At 41.7% G+C, this 23,939-nt stretch overlaps 1 protein-coding gene across 4 annotated transcripts; it reads right to left on the minus strand.

Annotated features, from left to right (window-relative positions):
- Positions 1-836: 836 nt before the first annotated feature.
- On the minus strand, positions 837-23,044 carry frmd4bb (FERM domain containing 4Bb). Of its 4 annotated transcripts, XM_058643192.1 has the most exons (25): positions 22,836-23,043; positions 17,865-17,912; positions 13,488-13,553; positions 13,076-13,170; positions 12,876-12,968; positions 12,208-12,292; positions 11,803-11,859; positions 11,689-11,711; positions 10,754-10,837; positions 10,099-10,164; positions 9,793-9,850; positions 9,611-9,697; positions 7,669-7,745; positions 7,099-7,237; positions 6,865-7,006; positions 6,624-6,757; positions 6,335-6,451; positions 5,515-5,743; positions 5,380-5,433; positions 5,131-5,275; positions 4,778-4,945; positions 3,829-4,613; positions 3,352-3,487; positions 2,887-3,006; positions 837-1,724 (listed from the first exon to the last, which is right to left on the minus strand). In XM_058643192.1, exons 2-24 carry the CDS (start codon positions 17,871-17,873, stop codon positions 2,889-2,891), a joined length of 2,967 nt encoding a protein of 988 aa, XP_058499175.1. In that variant the 5' UTR covers positions 17,874-17,912; positions 22,836-23,043; the 3' UTR covers positions 837-1,724; positions 2,887-2,888. The 4 variants fall into 4 exon arrangements, with proteins under 4 accessions (XP_058499175.1, XP_058499178.1, XP_058499176.1 ...); XM_058643195.1 differs by lacking the exon at positions 4,778-4,945 and having other exon boundaries at positions 22,836-23,044; XM_058643193.1 differs by lacking the exon at positions 17,865-17,912.
- Between the last annotated feature and the right edge of the window lie 895 nt (positions 23,045-23,939).

Consider the following 23,939-nt stretch of genomic DNA (forward strand, 5'->3'; position numbering starts at 1 on the left):
TAACTGCACACAGAGCTCTCCAAAAGACAGAAGACTGTGAGTGCACGATGACAACAAACACATGAGCCAGAAGGGATAGTTTTTCTTCGGGGAAACAGACTGTCACAGTTGGAGGGAAGATGCTAAGACATTGAGATCTGTAATTACATAGTTTGACCTTTTGCGAGAAGATAAGAGGATTTACATCGCTCTTAACGATTTACATTACTCTCACTATCTTACATTTCATTGGCATAGTACTGCATAGATTTGGAAAATGGTGGCAGTATGGCTCTGTCTAGCTGTAACAAATCTTCCAACCAGTAATTTTATCTCACTTATGTACTTGGGTGTGTGTGTATGTGTTATATGTCCAAGTGGGTGTAGAAAAGTGTAAGAAAGAAAAGTGTAGTATAATTTTCATCCAATTGGGCAAAACTGTGAATCTGGCTTTAGTCTATGGGTATGTAGATTCTAGAGAAAACAACAAATTGTGAATAACAGAAAACATCCAACTATATCTTTAAGGCAGGGGTCTCAAACTGGCCACGGAGTGTCTAGTTTGGTCAGTAGGGGACCAGTTAAGGTAAAGGTAAACTCTTTTGAGAAAATGATAATATTTACAATGATAATACATAGTTCACTATATTAAATCTGTTATGCTGCAAAATGAATAAACATACAGAAATAAATGATTATAACTTGATATTAGGTGGCGGCCCGAATGAAATTGATTGGGGGGGGGGCGGCAAATTTGAGACATGTGCTTTAAGGTTTAGTCACTTACTTAATAACAAAACCTGAGCTGGTTGTTTATCATCCACACAAGTCTCTTAAAGAAAGTGACGACGTTCATCTCTGTGTCACACAAGTGTTTATTCACATCCTTGTTCCTAGTGGAAAATATTTTATGACAACATCTAACAACATGTCTCTACGCACTGACTGCACAAATATGAGGGAAAAAGAGATAAGGAGACAGAAGGAGATAAGGAGATGTTTTTTTTTTTTTACGGCAGTGGTCTTCAGTTAATATAAAAAAGAAGTCATTATCAAAAGATCTATGTTCTCACCATGCATTTGAAAACACTACGGCACCAACATGGACAAATGCTCTATAAACAATATTGACATAATACATTCTGATTCAAAGATTAAAGAACGTCGGAAATGGAAATTCATGGAGTGCACAGTTGGCTCTAATGATGATCAAATCATTTGTGAACATTTCAAGCTTGCTTTTCAATTTGGATGTTACAGCATATTTATGAATATTATTTTTCTAACATTTCACTGAGAAAAAGTCGTGACAATCGTTTCAATTCTATACCCCACTGTTTCGTAGACGACAGTAGCCATGGAATTGGTTTTGGTAACAACACGTTTTTTTTCATCTTAAATACACAATCACATTTGTATCCAGTGCATTTATCTTTTTTTTTTTTCTTTTTTCTACACATTCTCATCCACCTGTACAATTCATCCGATCCAAGGCACATGGGAAAGTCATTCAAGAGTGTTATCACTGTGTTTCCGAGGTTACTTTAACATGAGGACAGCTGGCGTACACAAAGACTGCCACGGATAGAACATCTCCCATGGTGGAGTTATGGCTGCCAAGTTTGTGTTCACCCTGTGTTTTCAACTTCATCCCTTTCATGTGCTGCTGGCCCCACCCGGTTTCCTTTGTGCCAAAATTTGGTCCTTTTCAGCGGATGCTCATGTAGCTTCCATCCAGATGAAATCTATACGGGAAGTGACACAAGGACATGTCAAACCTACTGGATGCTGCGTCTGGCTGAGAACAATGAACACATGATTGAATCTTGTGAAAGAATGAGGAATGAAAATGCAATAAACCACAGTCCACAACATGGCAACCTTCCTACTTTTGAGCCACCCTCTAATTTGTAGCACCCTACAAGTTGTTTGGTGAACTTTGCCATCAATATCAAGATGCTTTTTTTGACTAAATATTGAAAGAACTACTGACTTTCTTGTTATGGGTTCATGTGCTGTGTCTTATTTTGTTAGGTTCCTGTTTGGCTGTGCAATTGTCTTTGGCTTTGTGTTTCAGGGGGTTGGCCGGTCGGCTGGGCGGAGTCTCTGAGTCGTACACCTGCAACCCATCATCTCGTCACCTGCTGCTTCATATACTCAGGATTTCCCTTCGCTCCTCACCAGTGTGTCTTGTCTGCACACATGGTACCAGACTTGCTCAGTGCTTTACTTAGATTTCTTTGAGACCAACCAAGTGTTTGTTCTTTTGTTACTTTTCCCGTCCACTAAGTGCTCGTGTGTCTTTTTCACTTTTTGGTTTCCTGACTCAGAGAGCTCTACTCTGCTATGCTCTTGTTGTTGGACTCTTGGATTTTGTAAATAAATCCTTTGCTACCTTTTTTCAGGAAGCAAGTTTTGACTTATTTGGGTTCAGTTACTTTTTATGAATGTCACATTTCTAGCACAAATCTCATACTTATACTTCCACCAAAGGTTATTTTTTATATTTAAACTATTTGAACAGAAGCCCTCATAGCCCACTAGTGGTTAATGGAGGTATTGCAGGTGGGCTGTGCGATGCAATACAAACAAATTCTTCTTCTTATGTCCCACGTTTTTATATACAGTTTCTACACGTATCTCTCTTGAAATTAGTTGGGAACTGATTAGTTTGTGGTGCAAACTATTTGTCCTTGTTTTGGTGTATTTCAGGTATAAGATGAAGGTAATGATTGAAATATGACTAAATGTAATGACGCTGCACCTGATTAATAACAACAGACCACAGTATGAAAAAGTGGATGGTTTGAGTGAATAATCTATGAAGACGTAGCATGCAAATGAGGATGAAAAGTCAAAATGGAGATGACTGGTATCATAACACACAAAGCAGCCCACTGGTCTCACCCTTAAGTGCTAGAATGGTTGTCTGAAGGTTCGTCTGTACTAGTGGCTTCAGCACCAACCACCTCAACTGACTCAGAATTTTTAGGCTCAGTGTCAGACACTTTGTTCTCTGGAGAAAATCTGCACACGTGATCATTAAGCATATGTCGAGGCATAAGAGAGGGAAGGAAAAAAGAGGAGAGCGAAAAAAAGGAGTTTAAGGAGTTAGGTCACACTGGCAGAATACAAAGCAAGAGAGAAACCTGTCCTGAACACAAAGTGATCTTTCATCCAGAGCAGCACACTTCACCTGATCTTTGAACAGCAGCAGACACGCATTAAAACAGTCAGAAAACACAATGTCACACTGACAACCTGACCTACACCAAATAATGCATGTCCTCAAAGCTGATGTTTTACAAATAACTTGCTGCACTCCCTCACTGCAGCTTCAGAGTAGTGGGGTTAGAGAAGTGCAGCACTCACCTGCTGTGTGAGGGACTGCGGTTGTTGTACGGGGACGCATGAGCTCCAGGGTGCTGCGGTGTGACGGGTGCGTCGTACTCCGTCAGGCCAACTACCAGCTGGTTGCGCCAGTTTCCTGCGCTGTCTGCAGAGGACACTGCAAACCGGACAAAAGCAAATATTCTCAACTAATGTTGGAGTGTCACTCAGCCATCATTGTTGTTATTGGATACTGGAGAACAATGAAACCACATCATGAAGCAAGTACTGCAACACATTTAGAAATTATAACTGTATGTACTGTGTATTGTTGTCATTTTATGCATTAATCCAAATTGTGCATTTATATTTTTCATTCATTTGGAAAGGTGGCTAAGGTTTTGCTGTGGAGAGAATTCTCTTTTAAGATTGCAATAAGAGTCTTTGATGATTATAAAAATGACCTTTGTTAAATACAATATGACTTACTGTACATTAAATGAATGCACATTATCTCACCTGAGGAGAAGGAGGTGGTCCTACTGGAGTGGCTAAAGCCCGCTGGCATGGTCTGGTAGCCCAGACTGAGCTGAGAGCCGCTGTCAAAGTCATACCCGGCCAGCATCCCTCTCCCTCCCTCCCTGGGGACCCTGCTGCGGTGGTACCAGCCTTTCAGATGCTCCGCCACCAGGGCCTTCTGCATGTTCTTGGCCAAGAGCTCATTTCTGGGCCCTTCCCTGTTTCGCGGCGGCCTCACCGTCGCATAGGGATTCTGGGAAAGTCCGTCTGCCCGGTCACTACCGTAATGTCTGAATCTGTCGTGTCCGTGATAGCCATTAACTTGGTAGGAAGGGTTGACGTTGTAGTGGCCTTCGACTTCGTTCTCATACATGTAGCCGCCATTAGTAAAAGGCTCCATGTCTGAGCAGGGATAGTCAGTGACATAGTAGGCACTGGGTGTGTAGTGTGCGGAGGTGTCACATGAATAACTGCAACCAGAATGGTGCTGGACCAGGTTGGGCATGCTCCCAGTATTTCCATACACGTCCACCTTTCTGTGGAGGCGATGCAAGGTTGAGGTGCGGGAGTCCAGTGTACTGTAGTGGGAGTTGGCTGCTCCGCCGTAGTCCAGACTGGACTGGCTGGTGTAAGAGGAGCAGTCCTCCAACATCTCTGTACTGTTGCTGCGGTGGGCATGTGACAGGATGAACACGGGCTTCTCCGACTCTGTGTCTTTTCTGAGCCGCGGCTGTGACTCAAGACTTCCGCTGCGATGCCTGAAGCAGTGAGGTGACCCCTCTGACCTAGAGATGAGAGCACAACACTTTAAGTTGGGTGAAATTTCGTGCAATATGAGTTGTGAGTTGTTATGAGGGATTTTGTTAAAGGTTGGGAAAGAAGCAGTGAAGTTGCTGTTAAGGAGAATGAAGGAGAATGGGTTGGCAGAGCTGTGGAGAGGAGATCACACCTGAGCTGGCTGCTGCTGTAGGCATTGCGGGTCATAGCCGGGGTGGGAGGCATGCTGCGTGGATCTCTAGGAGGTCTGGGAAGGGTTTTATAGGGACTACTGTGGGCGGAAGAGACTTCTCTTGGATTGTGGTAGTGGTGGGAACCCTCCTGGCCTTCAAAAGCTAATCTAAAAGGATGTGTATTTCGGAGAGGATCAAAATAAAGGGGATGAGATTTGGCGAAAGCAATTACAAAGCAAACAAAAAAAGTGACATAATTTGCTTCAAGCTGCAAATAAACAACAAAACCAGCAATTCTCACTGAACCTAATGGAAAAGGCAAATGATTGCGCCACCACATCTGTTTCCCCACCTGCTGTGGTTCTTGGTGTAACTTTCCCTCGGAGATCCCTGTCTCTCCAGATCATATTCTGCCCCCAGTGATCGCATTGGACTGAGCTGTGGAGAACCTTGCACCGACCGTGACCGTGGCCTCTGGCTGACGCCGTCTGAGTCATCTGAACAGCACAGGGTAAATATTGAAACAAGCTCCTTCAATGTCAGTCATTTTTCATGATAATGGATGCTTTTAAAGCACTAGAATGTACAATCTCTGACTCACCATCATCCAGTGGGAGACTAGACAGTGAGCTACAGTCTGAACGGACAAGTTCATCTGGTGAAAGAGAAAGTTGATATTGAGAATTTGACTGAATGATTAATGCAGTAAACACAGGTCATCTTTGAACCGACCTACCTGCGATGATTACTGAGGCCCGCTGCGTGGGCTTCTTTCCCTTCTTGATTCTGTACTGGTTCATCTCGTCCTCAATCTGTTGGAGTCTGTGCATGGCATCCAGGCAGTTTCTTCTCCTCTTCTTCTTGACTGTTTTGCATAATTCGGACTCATTTGCGAGTTTCTTTGCTGCTTCCACGATCTTCTGCTGCAGAGCAAATCTGCTCTCCAGGTTCCTGAGGAAAGGATCCTGCTCAAAACACAAGAAGCACATCCCCACAGTTACCACAGTGTTACTACATCTATATAAACTGTCATTGTTTTGTTTTTTTTCCATTTCCCTATTACATTAAATGTTTCACAAATGCGAGTGTACCCTAAAGGCCTGCGCTGATATATAGGAGGCGCAGCATATAGAATATAATATTTTTCTTACTTTAAACAAATCTCACCAAAAGACCAACATGTGTTGGTTAACATGAATTTACTGTCTCACTATTCAACTTTCTCATGTGTTCCTATAAAAGACATGAACCTAAAATAGTTTTATTTCTCACTTGGCACTGAACAAGTACATAAACCTGTGTATTTGTTGGGGATTATTTCCATTTGTGCCGCCACGTTCAAAATAAACTGCAGTACACATGGATGACAGATGTATTTTGAATCGTTTTCTGGACACTGAGGAGACCTATCAACTTCTGAATGTTTGTGACCTTTCCTTAAGTTTTTATAAATACATTTTATATTCAATTTCGCATAATATTACTCGTAAAAACATCGGGCCTGAATTGCTGCTGCTGCTGCTGCATTTGATTTACGTGCACCGTAAATTACAGACCTCATTGTAGGGGAAGAGGTCGTCCAGTTTGAAAGCGGTGCCAACTCGCCGTCTGACCTGTGGCGGTCTTTCACCTGAGGAGAGGGGATACTCCTTTGGCAACTTGCCCGTGAGCTCCTGAAAACACAAACAGAAAAGCAGAGTAACAGCAGAGACCATTAATCTAGTGACCTACTGTCCAGCCACACAGTTAAATAAATGTGGCTGTTGACAAAAGAAGACTCATAGGTGCCTTGTAAAGTATACGACCAGTGAAGGAGAAGTGTAACATAAAAAAGGATTTTCTCACCGCCTCTCTCAGACAGATCTTTTTCAATTCTTTCGTTTTCTTGGCCAAGATATCCTGGATCTCCTGCTCTTTTTTTCTCAGCTCAGCGAGTTTCTCTTTCTTCTGTTCCTCACTCATTTCAGAGTCGGCAGAACCTGTGCAAAAAAAGACAATCACCTGGCTTATGTCCTTACATCCCAAAAATGTGATTTATGCAAAACTGTGTGATATCAGCTTCGTCCGATCAGATCACACCACTAACCTGTAGATACCAGGCTCCCATTGCTGGCTGTTATGAGGTTATTCTTCAGGCTTGTGTCTCCCAGTCTGTTTATTTTTCCTCCTTCGTGGTCTGAGAGATCCATGGCAGTTTCCTCCAAGCTCCTTGCTGTTCCCAATTTACCCTGAAAGTATGAGGAACATGATGTAAAAACAAACACTCTGGAAAGAATCAGCACTAGAAGAAGCAGGCACAAACTTGAAAACTGACACTTACTTTGCTCTGCTTTCTATCCAGGTAGAACTGATGCTGGCTGATAGCCATGACCCAGATGGTTTTAATCAGAGAGTGGCTGGCATACCACGTGTGGATGAGCAGGCCTGTCTGCCCAAACGTGCGCTTGGTTACTGCTCTCCTGTTGCGAAGAACAACACCATAACCATCAGAGAATCTACTATGGGGCCAGGAGGCGTGGCCAAAAAGGTTAACAAAACAATAATCTCAATAAATATCAGAAAAATCCCTGTAAAGCAAATACGCATGTCTTTATTTCTATTGAAGGAAGTAATATTTCAATTATTATCAATGTTTATTGCAAAGACAGTGTAAGTTGACCACACAGTATGTCATAAGACCTAGTCGATTATGGGTATTGTTGTCTTTTTTTTAAGAAACATTTGGCTAAAGTAATCACACTACTCAACAAAATATAGAACATTAGTCTCACATGTCGAGATATTTCAGTGCATTTTCTGTCTTTAATGTTTTAATGCCCAGGTTGAACACGAAAACGTCCATGTGTACAAATACACAGTTTAACAAAGTAGAATCCCTCCTGCTGCTCACCTGTGTGGATCATTAACTTCTACGGCAAATTTCTTCTCTCGGAAGTACAAGTTTTCAAGCTGCTTCCACTGGTATAGCTGGAGGTAAACAAAAAAAATTATAGATTAAAAAACAAAAGTAGGAAAAATAGACATGCTAAGCTACTGAGAGCATGAACAGAAATAACAACTTGAAATTCTTTCCTACTTATCATTTCTCGACTCGTGATTGACATGAAATGAACTATTACAAAAACAAAATGAACGGCGCAGGTGTGTTTTTGACTGGCTTTGCGTTTAACCCCCCGTCATTAAAAGAAAACCAGACTACAACGTGCACTGTCATTACAGTCTGGCATGCCAATTCTGCAGTAATGCAGGTGTCAGAGAGAGAGGGAGCGAGAGAAGAACAACACAAAAAGCGCGCAACACAAAGACTCAACACAGTGTACAACACTTTCCATGGCTCATCGCGTCCATCCCACCGCATCACCCAGGTGCTTACTGGCATAGGAACAATCTGTTCGAGCACATGACTCACTGTATGTCTGGACGAGAGCTGAGTGAGACACAAAGTTGAGCAAACGGCGTGGAGAAAATGACGTTACACATCGATGCTGAGGATTGTTTTTTTTTCATATCCTGAAAGAAGCTTTAAGAAGCAAATGTCCACCCAGCTTTACTCATAACACAAAGCAACAAGCTCCATCTATATATCCAGTTTGACTCCTGAAGCATTCAAACTTACCAGTAGTATGGATGATCACACGTCGCACACGTTTGTTGAGTTGTTAAAAAATCTGTGCTGCCTTTGCTGTCAACACAAACTCACACTTTCCTCTGTCTACTCTGTCAGCTCCTGACTTGTCTCCTCAGGTATTCTCCGAACACGCACAATAACGCCCAAATCCAGCCCCCTTTCCCTTTGACATCACCAGCTCACTCACACACACTCGCCTTCTTCCACGAACACACCACTGTGCCGCTTGCACAATTCTGAAATGCACCAGGCAATGATGGATTGCGACATGTCAAGTGATTGCCCCGACTTTTAACAGGAAGACGGTGCCAACAACACGAGCGTGAATCCTTCTTCCAAACTTTCACCCTATTGTTTTTTGTTTTATTTAATCACAGCTCTGCACTGCATGTCTGCACCCACAGACTGGACGGCATAGCCTACAGATCACTCACAAGGGTGTTTCACCTTCAGTGTGAATTCACAAGCTAAAACAACACAAGTTGAACAAGAAAAGCAGGTTGACTCTGCATGGATGACTTTAGGAAAGGCTTTGAATGCAAAATTAACGAACCCTTTAACACCTAAGCCTCAAAATGTCTGTCTGGCCTTTTTTTTTTTGCTTATTTTAACCAGAAAATGTCCAAAAAATATTCAGTTTTTCCCAGAACACTTACAACTTTCAATACCTGGCAGTTATTTACAATTTACTGCACGTTAAGAGAGAGCAGTTTAAAGTCAAGGAAAGCAAAAAGCGGAGTTTTATTTAGACAAAAAGCACTGTAGTTGTACATGAATAAGAGATTTTGCATTTTCATTTTGAAATTTGACCAGTGTAAAACTTTTATAAGCATTTGTCTAAAAAATTTGATATTTGATAAAAATGTGATGCTCCGTTTCGCCACCGATCTGTGTATGTGTGTGGGAAGACGCTGATTCACCGGCTTCCTGCATCGGTGTCAGTAAAATTACAGTAACAATGACATGGTTGGTTTTGAAGTGCAAGTTCATAGCTTTCAGAAACTGTTGGGATTTTTCCGATAGCACCAACCGTCACATGATTACGGTAACGCAAGCAGCGCTTGCCCAAACGTGTCGCCCGGCGATAGAGGGTCGAAGAAAACTGCAAGAGCTCTCAGGAGTGAAACTTTGCTTGCGTTTTTCAATTCTGATCTAATCTGCTTCAGATGTCATGTAAAAATAGTGAGCAGCAGGAAGTATTTACCTTTCGAGGTTTTAATTTATCCTGCAGGTCATACTGGCCAATGCCCTTATAGCTGATTCCAAGCCACCACGGGATCCCTTGTTTATCCTGCAAGGAAAGAGCATATCTTACACGGGCTGACTCAGTATCGGGTGTGACCACTGTTGTTGTCGTTTGACATGAATCACAGCGGTAGACTTTACCTTCACTTCATAATAGTGCACGCCGTACGTGGGCAGCGACTCCACTAACGTCAAGTACCTAAAACAGGAAAGAGATTTTGATGAAAACCACCGGCTGCTCCACAGGTTTTCAACCTTAAGAGTGAGAAGACTGATATTGGTCCAGTGGATCAGTGTGATTCGTTGCACTGGCGCTGAAGAGGAGCTATTGATTTCTATCAGATGACAATAAAAGTGGATGCCAGAAAGCGAGGGCTGCGCTAATGGAGGTGAGAGGAAGATTAATGAACTTCACTCTTTTTATCCCCCCCCCCCCTCACTACTTACTGCACGATGGCTTGTCCACGGGAAACCCCTTTCAGCAGTTTGTAATATTCAATGACTCGATCCTCACTGCAAGGACACAAAAAGGAGGATTTTCATGCTTAAAATATCCGATAATAGGAACAAATACATCAGGGAATCTACGGTCATAACCAGTGATGATGTCATTGTAAGCTTCTTCTTCAAGACACACATTCTGGCTGTTTTATTCATCAGTGCTGCTGTAGAAACATCACGATACAAGATGGCAGCCTCAATAAAGCAACATTTATCTGAATTTATCAGTGAAGCTGACTATCCCTCACCTCAGCCTTCCCTTCCTTCAGGTAACATCAAAAAGATTGGATTTGATTGGGTTATTGTAAAAAACATGGTGGTCCAAAATGGTGGTTGCCATATAAAAGTATCAATCTGGGGTAATAAACAACGATAATTCATACTGGATTTATTTTTTTTACAAAATAAAAGAGATAAGAAGTATTTTATCTTCAATTTCTAAATTTTACACACTGGACTTTCAATCTACAGTGACGAAAAGCAAATTGTTCATATTTTAATGCTAGTATACACTAACGCACAGTTTATTTTAAGTCTACTGGCCTTCATGACTGACATCAGCTTGGTGTAGAGGCAATTTACGAATTTCCTGCAAACATACCAGTATGCAAGTGACGGGTGTTCCTTGAGTACTTTGGTGGGAAGAGTTGGAAGTTTCTTCAGTTCCGTTCGAGTGTTTTCATCACTGTAACAGAAAAAGGTTTGATCATAGAATCAACCAGGTTCAGCTGGAGCAACTATGAAGATGAATCCTCTTAATCCGTTGATAAACCATTATTTAATTGTGAAGAATAGCTATCCATAAAGTACGTAAAGGAAAGCAACTTCACGTTCAGCGACTGAAACATTGATGAGCTACTTGCACATTTATGCCTCAGTAGAATCAATTTAATAAGGAAATGTGTGATATAAAGCAGTACATTTCATTTTACTTTGAATACATATTGCTCATTATGCTTATATTCAGTAAGATCTTGCGTTTCATCTGAAAACCCCTACTTGCTGCTCCTTCCTCACACTGTGACGTGGGGAAATCTTGACTTTCTCTACAAATTAAAAGCGTGTAGACTTCTGCCAATGTGCTTAAAATCTTTGCAAATATGACATAACCTCAGTTTCCCCGAGTGTCTTAAGAACGTCCGTGACAGTAAAGCCTTTCCACAAAGATTCCCTTTATTCCCCAGACCATCCTATTTCAGCATCTGGTCACAGCCAGGTGGCGACCTGCACAAAGACCTGCAGTATTTTGTCAGAACACTGATAATATCAAAAGGCATCTGTGTTAAGTAGAGTAAAAAAAGCTGCTCTCCTCCAATGCAAAGCTTTCTCTGCTTCAGTACTTGGCTTCTATCAGCAGCATGAGATTCATTAGTTGCCTGGTGCAAGCTTCTGGGGTGAGTCCCACATAACGCTGCTATTGATTTCCGTTGTGCGCACTGAAACAAGTGATCTATCGAATGTCTCTGCTAAAAGCTTGCTATTAACTTGTCCTACAGCTGTTAAATACTCCATACCCACCTGATTATATGCACTTACCTTGTGTAATCGCCCTTCGCCTCCTAGTGATAAAACCACACATTATTAGATTACACGCATTCAGATGCATCCAAGAATGTATGTAAAGCATATGCAACTATTAAAAGCACTAACCTGCAGAGCATTGGCGGCTAATTTGAAGACGTTTTCACTTTCCACTTCAATAATCCCCTAAGAGACATGAGAGATGGACAGGATAAAGAAAACGATATAAACGCTATGCAGGGCATGTGGTGGTGCATTTGGAGAGAGCTTTCTATATCCGGATAAAGACTCTTCTCTGCGTTGCCCTACAATAACCTCTCAAAATGGGCCTGTGCGTTTTCCTGCTTTCTTGTCTGTTGACTGTCTGCGTTGCATTCCAGCCAACAGAGTGAGAAAACTGTGCCCTGCAGCCAACGTGAGCCGAGCTGAGGTGCTGTGAGGGTCCACAGACAGTGAATCACCAGGGAGCTGCGAGGAGAACACACACACACACACACACATACAAACCACAGACAGAGGAAAACACATACTTACATTGTAGACAGCAGCTTTTGCATTCAGGAAAAATAACTCCACCGTGATGATGTCCTTCAGCTGCGTTATGTTTTCCACATAGAATCTGCAACAGATGAGAGCACATGCACACACAACACATTTGAAAAAAGAGATGATAGAAAATCCTGCAATTGCTCTTTTCTCTGCAAAAAACAATGTGTGAGAACTGTGAGGCGTGTGTGACAGTGAGACACCAAAATGTGAAACACAACAAAAACAAAGTATTCTCAGGCATCGAATGACACTGACTGACATACATACGAGACAATCAGTGTCTTATTTAACTATTGTGGACATTTTAAACGTGTAACATCAATTCTACAGGTCAACAAACTAGCGCCCCCCTAATGGACACCATGAAATGCAATGAAGTGAAAGTACATATGCAAACACCAGTATAAGATAACACAGAACGTACCACAAAGAAATGGCAGACAACATATTCAAACAAAAGATAAAGTTGCCGAAATAGTCCATTTTCCTCTCAATTACTGTTTATTTGTCAAGTATATAAATGTATATGTGTTTTCTCTGAAAGTGCAGCAAATAAGTAAGAGCCTCCATAAAACCTGGAACATCCACTTCATTTCTGCGTCATTAAACCTTGATATTTCCCTTTAAACAGTGAAGAGGTGCATTATTGTTACCTGACCAAGAAGACGAGGGCAATGGGCGTGGACTTCTTCGAAAAGTCATGATCGAGAACCCTGCGGTCCATCTGCAGCCACTTACGCTGACCACTGCAAACAGAGAGAAACATGAGAAGGCCGCTTTCTGTTCATGTATCTGGCGCGGACAAAGGACATTTGTAAACATTCAGACAAAAAGAATGAAACCATTTACATACTTGTCATCAAAAAATGCGAGTCCAAAGAACTCCTTCTCTTTAAGGTTGAAGTGGGAGGACACCAAGTCGAGGAGTTCGTAGGACAGGAGCTTCGGCTGTAGGGAGGAGAGGATTTGATCAGAAATGTTGTGAAAACATCTCCCCGTAAAATAACTCAAATGATTAATATCTCACAGAGGATCGGGGGAAATGTTTTGCTGTAAGCTCAAGGTCACATGACAAACTGTTTGTCACTGACTGTTAAACTAAATCAAATCAAAGATTCATTCTTCTTTCAATTCTGCTTTCATCTCCACTGAACGTCTGTGTGGAGAACTATCACGAGCACCATCAAACGATGCTAAACCACGACATCAAGCTGAGAGTCTTGTGATTATTATCTGTGAGTCAAGTGGTGTAAAGTCATTCATACCTGAACCAGCAGCTCGAGCTTCCTGTCATCCAGCAGCTGTACTTGGCAAAGTTTGCCCTCCGTCATCTGCAGCGGGAAAGAAAAGAGGAAGTTGGATTCTCATGACACAAACTGTCCATCATCACAGGGGACGATGTCATAAAGGACCTTGTGCTTTTACCCCAGCGTCTGTTCTGACATGTATACAGACGTGTAAATATAAATATGTATATAGGTATATATATGTATATACATATATATATATATATATGGTATATATATACATATATATATATATATATATATATATATATACATATATATATATAGAACATCTGAAGCTGAGGTGCCACACGTTCTAAGAGAAAACAAGCCAAGGCCTTGGTGGTAAACACAGGGACCCCTTTTCAAACACTGAGGTTGTTAATGACAATCAGAGCATTGTGAGAAGGATTTGTTGCCATAGCAACCAAAGAAAGGATTTCTACCATTTCAAATCTTTCACATTTAACCTTCATTCTTTCAGGCTCTCAGTGCATTAAGCGTCTGAGTAAACGCATTTTCAGAGGTGGAATAACACGAATTTAACAGAATTAAAGGTGCTTATGCTTAACTGGTGTATTCCCAGTTTTAATCTACATTTAAGAGGAACATTTATGGTCATTGGATAACTTAAATTATTGCAGTTTAAGATCCAAGATGGACATTACATGCAGACCATGTGATGTATTGCTTCTGATTAAACTATAAATGTAAAACACTGTATAAAAAGTTTAAATTGCACTTCTGTTCAAATCTTTTACTTGTCTTTCTCCCACTGTAAAATCTTTATTTCAGCCAAAACGATAAAACATTTACAGTTCACATCAGGGTCCTTCTTCAACACGCAGCCGTTTACAGCAGTAAAAACCACAGCCTCATCTCAGATTCTGATTAAACTCTGCATCCAGGAAAATTGTGTTTGTTTCGGCTGTGCGCGATCGTTGTAACCACACAGTGCCCTTCAAAACAATGCTTCCTGCAATGACAGAGTCGGGCCGACCCACTGCGAGACACTGTTCGCTTGATAAATCAAATGCCCAGTAGAAGTGACAGATTGAGGTTAACCAGTTTTACAACAAAACCTGCAGACAAACTAGAAAAAAAAACACACATGGAATAGATCCAACGGCCGCCTCGTCTGACAGAATGAGGCTGATCACAGCTTCTAACACTTGGAGTGAACAGAGCAGCTGCTGTACCTGGTAAACCTCTCCAGGGAGAGTGCAGGTGTGGATGCATCCCTGACCAGACTTCATCCTGTAATAAGAGTCTTGTGTTGGATCCAGACCATGAAGCTCTGACTGAGCAGCAGCAGCAGCAACAGACACCTGGGATTATCCAGTGACTTGTGTCCAAGTTAGTGACTAAGCAGCCAGGCCTCTGCTCCGCTCGGCTGTGTGCGGTGAGGGCTTTACAAGCGACTGCAGCCAGTTTATGAGAAACCGGCGGTCGACTTAATGAGCGCTGACTGGGTCAGACTCCTGACCGCAGCTTAGGGTTTTCTGATAATTAACATGAACAGTGTGGACACGAAGCCCGAGTGATTAATATAAGGTGGTGAATGCAGTTTAAATGACTCTAACCACGCTTCACTGTTGTCTGCTGTTCTGTGGGTTTGAATTTGAGTTCTTTTTCTTTCTTTTCCTGCATATTTAGCGTGAGTTTATTTCCAACTGTAGTGCATAACGTTTCTTTTAAAATATACAAAGACATTGTCAAATGAGTTCACGCAATGCTGATTAAGCCTCTCAGTTCTGCACAATGCTCTCTGTGTTTCTCAGTGTAGCGGTGTTTCGATCTGGTGTCGCCCGGAGACATTCCTTCACTGCACACAGGAAGTGTTTTCTGTTTGTTTGTTTTTTTACATCAAACATCATATTGATTTGGTGATATATCGTTGTCCTTATCATTATGCCAAGGCAAATATCGGTATTTTAATGAAATTAAATAATTTAAAATAATAAAATAATTCAATTCAAACAAACCCCACACCGCTTTACATTACAACTACTCTACACCGATAAATAAACATGGACACACTCAGATTACACACACCGTGTTGTTTTAACCAGCACTCTGTCAATTACAGCCCTGGAATAATGTGTCTCTCTTATCGTCACGGCAATAAATCTTCTGCCATGACGTAAATTAAAAGTGCACATTCGATAAATTCAATTAAACTGGAGAGTGGATACGTGTAACAATCATTACAACATTGATTTGAGCTTGAATTTGCTATGACTGTGTCATGGTGGTTGTGGTGGGGGCGTTGTCACCCAACTTGTTCCTCTTGCTCCATGCTGGCATGTACAAGGTGCTGGCCACTAGATGGTGCAGGTATTGTTGTTATTTTTTTCTAAAGGTGAAGAAGAAGCTTGTGGAGAAAATGGCCTCTTACACATTATTGCACTACAGTGGAAATATCATAAGCAGTTATTAGCTGCCTGGATGAGAGTCTAATTCAGCAGGGATGGCTTCTGTTTATGCAATCTGGATGATAAGTGGTGTGAGTTTTAGGAATATACACTCTTAATGTTCTGAGAGATATACTCACTGCCAGAACTGCTATTTATATCTGACTGAGAAGCTCAGCAACCCTGACGAACCCTGCAGTTTGTCAACAGTGGCACACTAATCAAAAAATTACACACACACACACACAGAAAGAGCGTAGAGCGGTGGTTATGAAACTGGTGTATACTCAGTGATTACAAAAGCACACACTGGTAATCATTTAAACTTCATGGTGCATGGTGTCCGAGCTGGTGGTGATCATCACAGCAAGGCAGACAGCGCTGCTCAGTCGAGCAGACGCGGCCTATTCACCGCCATTGAAGGGCCAGGATTGAACCCCGTGGGGTTAAGACAAGCACTGACCCTTCATGTACAAAAAGGCATGTGGGGGAAGAGAAAAAAGAGACGTCGGTCTTTGTGTTCGTCTCTCCAGAGACTGGACAGGCGCTGGTTGAGCAATGCGCTACAGGGGTGCAAGTTTGGCACTCGACTGAAGCTTGAAGTTTGGCATATAGGCAGCTTGTTATAAGTGTGTTACAGTGAAATATCACTGTAGAGTCTATACAGTAGGTGTGTGTTTGACCTCCAACACGACGGAAGCAAAGAATGACCATTAAAATAAGACACAACCTGGTAAGATCCTCTGGGTGGGGGAGCAGACGTTTTACTGCTCCAGTAACAGAGAAACTAATAATGCAGTATGTGTTCAATAAGAACCACAGGAGAAATTAGCTGTCTCCCAAATAAACCGTCTGCCAGGTTTTTAATACGTCACACTGGTTAAATGTCATGTCCAGACTGCCGCCCGCCTTATCTCAGTTTCCCGTTTTCATGCATTATTGATGAAAGCTGGTATCACACACACACACACACACACGTCAGTGTCTGCTCTGTGTGCTTTTACATGAGGGCGGCCATTGTAACAACATGTACATGATCAGACAGTCGTGCCAGACAATAAAATTAACAAAAAATGTACATTTTCCAGACGAGCTGTGCTAATTATTAGTATCTAGTGACACGACTGGAACACGGATGTGGAGTCCAACAACTTCATGGGTTCTCGACTGGAGCAACACTGCATGCTGCTGTGTACAAGCGTGCTGGGGAAATGCAGATCTTCCAGAAAGATGCTGGAAATCTTACACCATTCTGTGGTTCTGCACAGTGAGTGTGGAGTCGTCTGAGGGAGCATCATCAGTGGCAGAGATGCCAGCAGATCAATGAGCTCATGCAAAAGGCCAAAGACCGTCACAGGTCTGGAGACCTTTGAGTCCATGACACACTGCAGAGACACAGCACATCTCTGACATGTGACCACTGCTGCACTACTAAGGCTAAGCAGAACACGAGGTGCTTTGCCTACTCAGTGTTCTTATGGTGCTATAATAAAATAATACAATAAAATGCTGTGTCAAAAAAAAGGACAGTATATATAATATATCACGATTCTATTTTTCCCCCTCTTTCATACACTGCACACCTTCTTATTAAAGTCAAACCGTTTTTACTGGTGTTTCATATGCACATATTGTTGTTAGCTGCTAATTAATTACCTACTGTCCTTATGCTCAGTCTGCTCTGCTTTAAAATAAAAAATAAAAAATCCATATAGTACTGTTTATATGTATCTGAAGATGTTAAGGTCAGAGACATAAAAAAAAAAAAACATTTTTACACATCAAATTCAGGTCTAGTGTGAATAAATTCTGTAAAGTCCCTTGTGGATGCGGACTGATCAGCGTGTCTGACAAACTACCTCAACTGATGTTACTTCAGGCAGTTGTCAGTTCTGGTTAAAGGTTTGAAAATGAAGTCATAAAGAAGTGAGCTCTGACTGACCTGTCTCATCTCTGCTTGAGGCAACGTGGGTCGGGTAGGCACTACAGGCTTTGACAAGGAAGAATAATGCAATGTTATAACAATGACAATAATCCCAGGTTGTGCTGCATCACATGCATTTTACAGCCGATTGTACGAGTGTTTCTGCGTTCAACTGTATTGACACCGAAGCTTCTGTTCAATATTCACTTTGTTGTCGATTTAAAGCATGACGGAGTATTAGCATATGAGAGGAAAACATGAACTCAACTGCAACAACAGGATCACACAAGCACGATCAACCAAAGAGAAAGCAGAACAAGACAACTCGAAAATCAGCCACATCCGACCTCCTCCGACAGCAGGGGGCGTAGTTACCCCCTGCTGTCTGAATAACCTGTATAAAACAGGAAGCAAGACATGTCACATGTAACACCATGTGACCCCCTCTGAGGAAGACCACAGGAAGTGGTCAACACATGTCAAGGTAATCAAAAAAAACACGTATTTTTCTGTCTGACTGAACGAAACTTAGACTACTGTATATTTTATATATATATATATTTTTAAACGATAAAAAAACAATATAAACCCTATACGTCAGATATGCTGCAAAACATATATCCTAAATTGTAGCCTCAGGGATTTGTCATCTTTTACAGTGATACTTCCTTTTCAACATGTAATAACTGGTCAAATGATTGACTAATAAAATAATAGTTTGAGTCTAATCGTACCAAGGCCCCCACTGACAGACAGGATCCTTAATATAGCGGTCCAGAAATAAAAGGCCCACATTAAAGACTGAAGGTAAAACTACACACACACACACACACACACACACACACACACACACACACACGAGTGTGAGGACATGGGAAGAAGGCAGCTGGCTACAAAAGCACCAGGCTGGAGGATACAGCACAGGATTATCTCCTCATCTGATATCATCATGATGACTCATGTTGTCCGCGGTCAAATAGTATCTGTCCGTCTTTCTACCATCATCATCATCATCACCCCCCCCCCCCCCCCCCCAAGACAAGAAATCTGCACTGTTTGTGAAACCCGAGGAAATTCACAAACACAATGAAGCCCGGACGCCCAGGATATTGCAAAGGACAAATTAGAACCTGAGAGTCATATTAATGCCGTTTTTGTAATCGTGGAAAGGATGTTGGATACAGCGAGGGCACGGCCGCGTCACGGGGGAGTGATTCATGGGCATGATGACATCATGCACAGTCGATTCCTGGTCGCCCACTCTGAAAAAGAACAATCCTACAGAGGACAAAAAAATTATCTGATACATATTTTTTGGCTGACCTACAACTGCAAGTAGCGACATAAACCACAATGTTTAATTAGCAGCCACGGTGACAGTAGTGGTCAAATCCGCTTCTCTTGGTCTTTCTAATAAGCTAATGCTGGCGGGGAGAGGGGGAGGCATGTCCGAGCAGGAACCTCAATGAGTTTCAGCTGCTGTTGTAAGAGCTGATCTTCAGCGAATAGGAACGTGTGTTAACAAAGAAGAAAATGGTCCTGAGGTTTGTTTCCATCACTGCATGTGGACTAAGTAAATTATATCTAGTTATGACGACTTAAAACTCTCCTTTGTGGCTTTGAGATCTGCACGAGCTTGTACCAGTGTATGTTCAAATGACACCGACATAACGTTTTATATCATAAAACACTGAATATCCTGTAATATTATATATATCATAATTAAATCTTCTGTGTTCAGTGGTGGACTAATCAGCGGATCAACAGATGGCTTCAGACGATTATTAATCAATTGCCAAGTTAATTGTCAACTATTTTGCTAATTGATTAAGCAGTTTGAGGGGTTTTTTTTCTGTTTCTGCTTCTTAAATGTGAATATTTTCATTTTTGATCAACATTTTTCAACATTTTCTGACACTTAATGGACCAAGCGACTGATTGCCTCATATGCACACTTCATATAAAACCTATGATCTTAAATATGTCATTTCTTCATCTCTACCAGAGAAGGATGTGAGATGTTTAAACAACACTGAGGCCTATAGAGTGGCTCAGAGTAGATAGTGAAGACTGTGCTATAAGTTAATCATTTGCTAACTAATCGTAACTGATAATGATTCTATTGGCTACGATTTGCTTATGTACACTCTGGTTCATATTAACAAAGAAAAACCTTTGAAACGACTCATCTTCTGTGTCAGTACATGTCATAGCAAGGCATTATTCATTCCATTTTAGGTATTTGTATGTAAAAACAAATGCAGTTAAGGTTGGGGGGGGTCAAAGAAATTATGAGAAGTCATTATTGCGTGTGTACTGTGTTTCCTGTAATCTGACCAGTCCTGCATGACATATCGTTCTGTGTACAAAAGTATCAGATGGACAGTCGGTCAGACCTGCAGTGTCAAATAACTAACTCCATCACCCTGCTCCTATAGGAGCAAAAACCTGTGGACTAAACGCAGAGAAAGTACATTTTAGTAACTCCTGACTCCATGATGCATGCGTTTATGAGTCTCGACAGACGAGATAGACCCAGCGGTAAGTTTAAAGATCAAAATAATCCCTTTTCTTATTTAAAAAAGAGGTTTGAATCTGTGTGACTGTAGCAGCTCGTTACACAGTTCCAACGGCGTTAATTAGGACTAACTCCAAAAGCACAGGCTCGTCCATATCAAGTGATCTCTTCAGATTTTCTGACGAGAGCTTTGCCACCAGTTGCCCTCGTTCGCCGCAGCTGTCCCTGCTGACGCTCCTAATGTCACAGACTGCAGAGTTTCATTACAACAAAAATAAAAACTGCACTGACTTTCTGCAGAGCCGAGAGAAGCTGAAGCACTGAGGCATGGAGGTGACTGGATCATGGCCAAAGAACTGAATCTGGAATCTGCAGCCTTGTGAAAACCACCACACCATGACAATGTCGCCTAAGAGGGAATCAGGACATAATGGATTCGTCTTTGCATTAACAGAACGCATAATGATGTCAGGGATATCAGCTGATATGATGCTTCTTTTTAAGGCCAGGCAATGTAGGACAAGCTTCTAACTCTACAGCCACCTGACAACCTGTTTCCTCTGAAGTGATGCTGCTCTGCTACAAGCCCTCACCTTATTATCTATACAGTATATCAGATGTATTCCCTCTGTAGTGCTGTACGAGTATGATTACAAGATCACTGGGCTGTTCAAAAATAGACTATTCCCTCTGTGTCTTTAGCACATTTCTCAGGAAGTCTTGGATGCTTTCATGTCTAAATGCAGCTTTGCCAACAGTCATTTCTCAGCAGCATCAGAGGATAATCGTGGAAATAAACACTGAAACATTTCGTTGGGCCTTCACCTTTTTTTTTGCCATAAATGTCAACTGTGGCGTGACAAATGACACAGGACGTCCTCTCCGACAAATAGGAAGACGGACAGAGTTTCACGCCAGGCACGTGTTGTCATTCAGACGCAAACTTTGCAACAACAGTTCCTGTTTACAATGCCTGGGAGCTTTAAATACACCGCAAGGCGTGCGTTTCTTCCTTTAACTGACTAAATGGACGTCAGCAGGTCACTGTCAGTGCTCGTCCTTGTTTGTCAGAAAGTAAAAAAGGGGCCTAAAAGCTGCCACGGCATGGAGGCATTCATTAGGGCTGAGCAATAATTCAATAACAACATATATTGTGATATTTCCTTCAATATTAATGGTTCAGTATATTATTACCATGATTTGCCTCAGATTTGCTGAATGTTATTGTGTTTTAACAAATGTTTTGTTGTCTATTAAGAAACAATTTGACTGGCAACATTCCATCCATCCATTTCTACAGCTTTATCCTCCACATGAGGGTCACGGGGGCGCTGGTGTCCCAGCTGACATCATGTATAGGTAGAAAGGCGTGGTACACCCTGGACAGGTCACAAGTCCAAACAACCATCCACTCTCACACTCGTGGTGAATTTAGAGTGTCCAATTTGCCTAATCCCCAAATCTGCATGTTTTTGGATTGTGGGAGGAAACCGGAGAAAACCCTGTCACACACGAGAAGAACATGCAAACTCCACACAGAAAAGCCCTTGTTCTGACCGGGTCGTCCTCTCCCTGAAAACTATTTGACATGTTTGATATTGACAATATTAATATTGACTGATTTGAAACTTTTTTATTTTGTGATCATGTTTTCCAACACTATAGCCCTTTCCAGCCTCATGTCCTTGTTAATCCTGCCTATTAAACACTTAGCTTGGTTGATTTATATACAGTAAGTGTTTCTCCTCAAACCACATAAAATTATAGGAAATGCTACTAATGCAGCAACCCCATAGAAAAGTGCAGTAACCAAGTAATTAAGCAATGCCCTGTGCGGGCATGTGATTGGGTAAAATGATGATTCATCTAACATTTTTTTTATTTTTTATTTTAATATTCACTAGCACTCACACTTCCTAAATCAAAGAAGAACTATACAGCCTGCTGCATGATTCATCCAGTCCAGTCAAGTAGCTACAACCTACTTTCTTTCTTTCTTCTTTTTTTTTTTTTTACATTTATTTTTAAACTTAAATACACATTCAAGCTGACATTTGCTTTATCCTCTCCAATCAGTGTCAGTATTGTTGGCTCCGGCACAGTCTCTAATAATGAGACTTGCCCTCCTCCTCAGGGCCAGTTTGCCACTGTGCAGGGAGAACAATGAGTGTGCTATAGTAGCCTGTATATACTGTACCATGGGTGGTTTCCACCTGAGCCCATTGACTGCACAGATGTGTCAAATAAAAGCACACTGCTGCTGCTTGTTTTACGGAGAAAACGCATCACACCTGAACATATAGATAGATAAACACATATAAAACACATTTCATTGATGCTCTTCCTGACTATGTGGTTCCCATGCTGGGAATGAATCGGTCTACTTTGTCTCCTCTCATCACAGCTGAGCTCATTCATTCATTCATGGGTGTGAAGCTGCCACATCATGTATCGACGTTGTATCGCCTTACCTTCACACGCTGCTCGCTTTATTCCCAGCTCCAGGTGCCAATGATGAGGCAGAACGTCTTCAGCTTTCTCCCCGGCTGCTTTTGACAGGGAGGAGGAAGAGGAGGAGGAGGAGAGGAGCCGCTGTCCATGCTCATCCTCCGGTACTACTGTAGCTCACACAGCACACACTCGCCTTCACTCACCACGCCTTCAGCCGCCGGCTATTATGTGAACAAGCCCCGCATCGCCTCCCTCCCCCTCCCTCCTTCTCTCCCTCCCTCTCTGCCTCTCCCTCCCTCCTTCCCTGCCTCTCCCTCCCTCTCATCCAGCAGCTGCCGGCCGGCCCGCATGGTTCACACTCACTGAATTACTCCCGGTAATAATGAAGTGTGCTGGCCTGGAGACTGTTAATCTAGCTTTAAATTAGCTCCACAATGTTTGCTGTCATCAGACAGATTATGTTACAACACATCGTTTTGTGTTTTGCAAGCAAAATATTGATTAACCTACTTATCAGTGAGAGTTATCTGTAAGCACCCACACCAAATAATAATAATAATGATGATAACAATAATAATAATAATAATAATAATAATAATAATAACAATCTGCCATATTACTTCATGAAAGTCTCACTGCATCTTCATAAAAAAATTCCATAGTATTTAGATTCTCATGGCTTGTTGCCATGACAACGACGACTCACCATTATGCTACACTCTGAAGTAAAGCATTGTCAAGGGGATGAACATGACATCAAAACCAAGCACCACATGCAAAATAACCTGTATGATCTTGTGTGTTTGCAGATCCATAATCATTTGGTTATTGCAGTATAGAGTTGCCTATGTTTGCACTTAAAATGGCTCACTTTATTTTTTCATTTTTTCCCCTTAACACCTCAGGTCCCTTTAATGGAGATCTCTCGTGATATTGCATGTTTTTAACGTGTGTGTATGCAACATATGTGTTCAATTGCATCATGCTTTCATAGGGCAAACAGTTTACCTTTACAAATGTATTCGGTTTAGGAATCTTTCGTTATTTATGTGGCAAATAACAAACTAAATTTCCCTTTTTATACCCCAATTTGAGCCGGCTCACTAGGCTTCTTCTCTGAGAAG

This window comes from Solea solea, chromosome 11 (genome assembly GCF_958295425.1).
Source record: "Solea solea chromosome 11, fSolSol10.1, whole genome shotgun sequence".
Taxonomy (NCBI): Eukaryota; Metazoa; Chordata; class Actinopteri; order Pleuronectiformes; family Soleidae; genus Solea; species Solea solea.

Excerpts from the sequence above, each read along its gene's own strand:
- frmd4bb (XM_058643192.1), bottom strand. Across the intron at positions 9,851-10,098 it reads CGTGGACAAGCCATCGTGCA|GTACTTGACGTTAGTGGAGT; the intron begins GTAAGTAGTGAG and ends TTCCTGTTTTAG. Across the intron at positions 5,744-6,334 it reads ACCTCTTCCCCTACAATGAG|GATCCTTTCCTCAGGAACCT; the intron begins GTCTGTAATTTA and ends TGTTTTGAGCAG.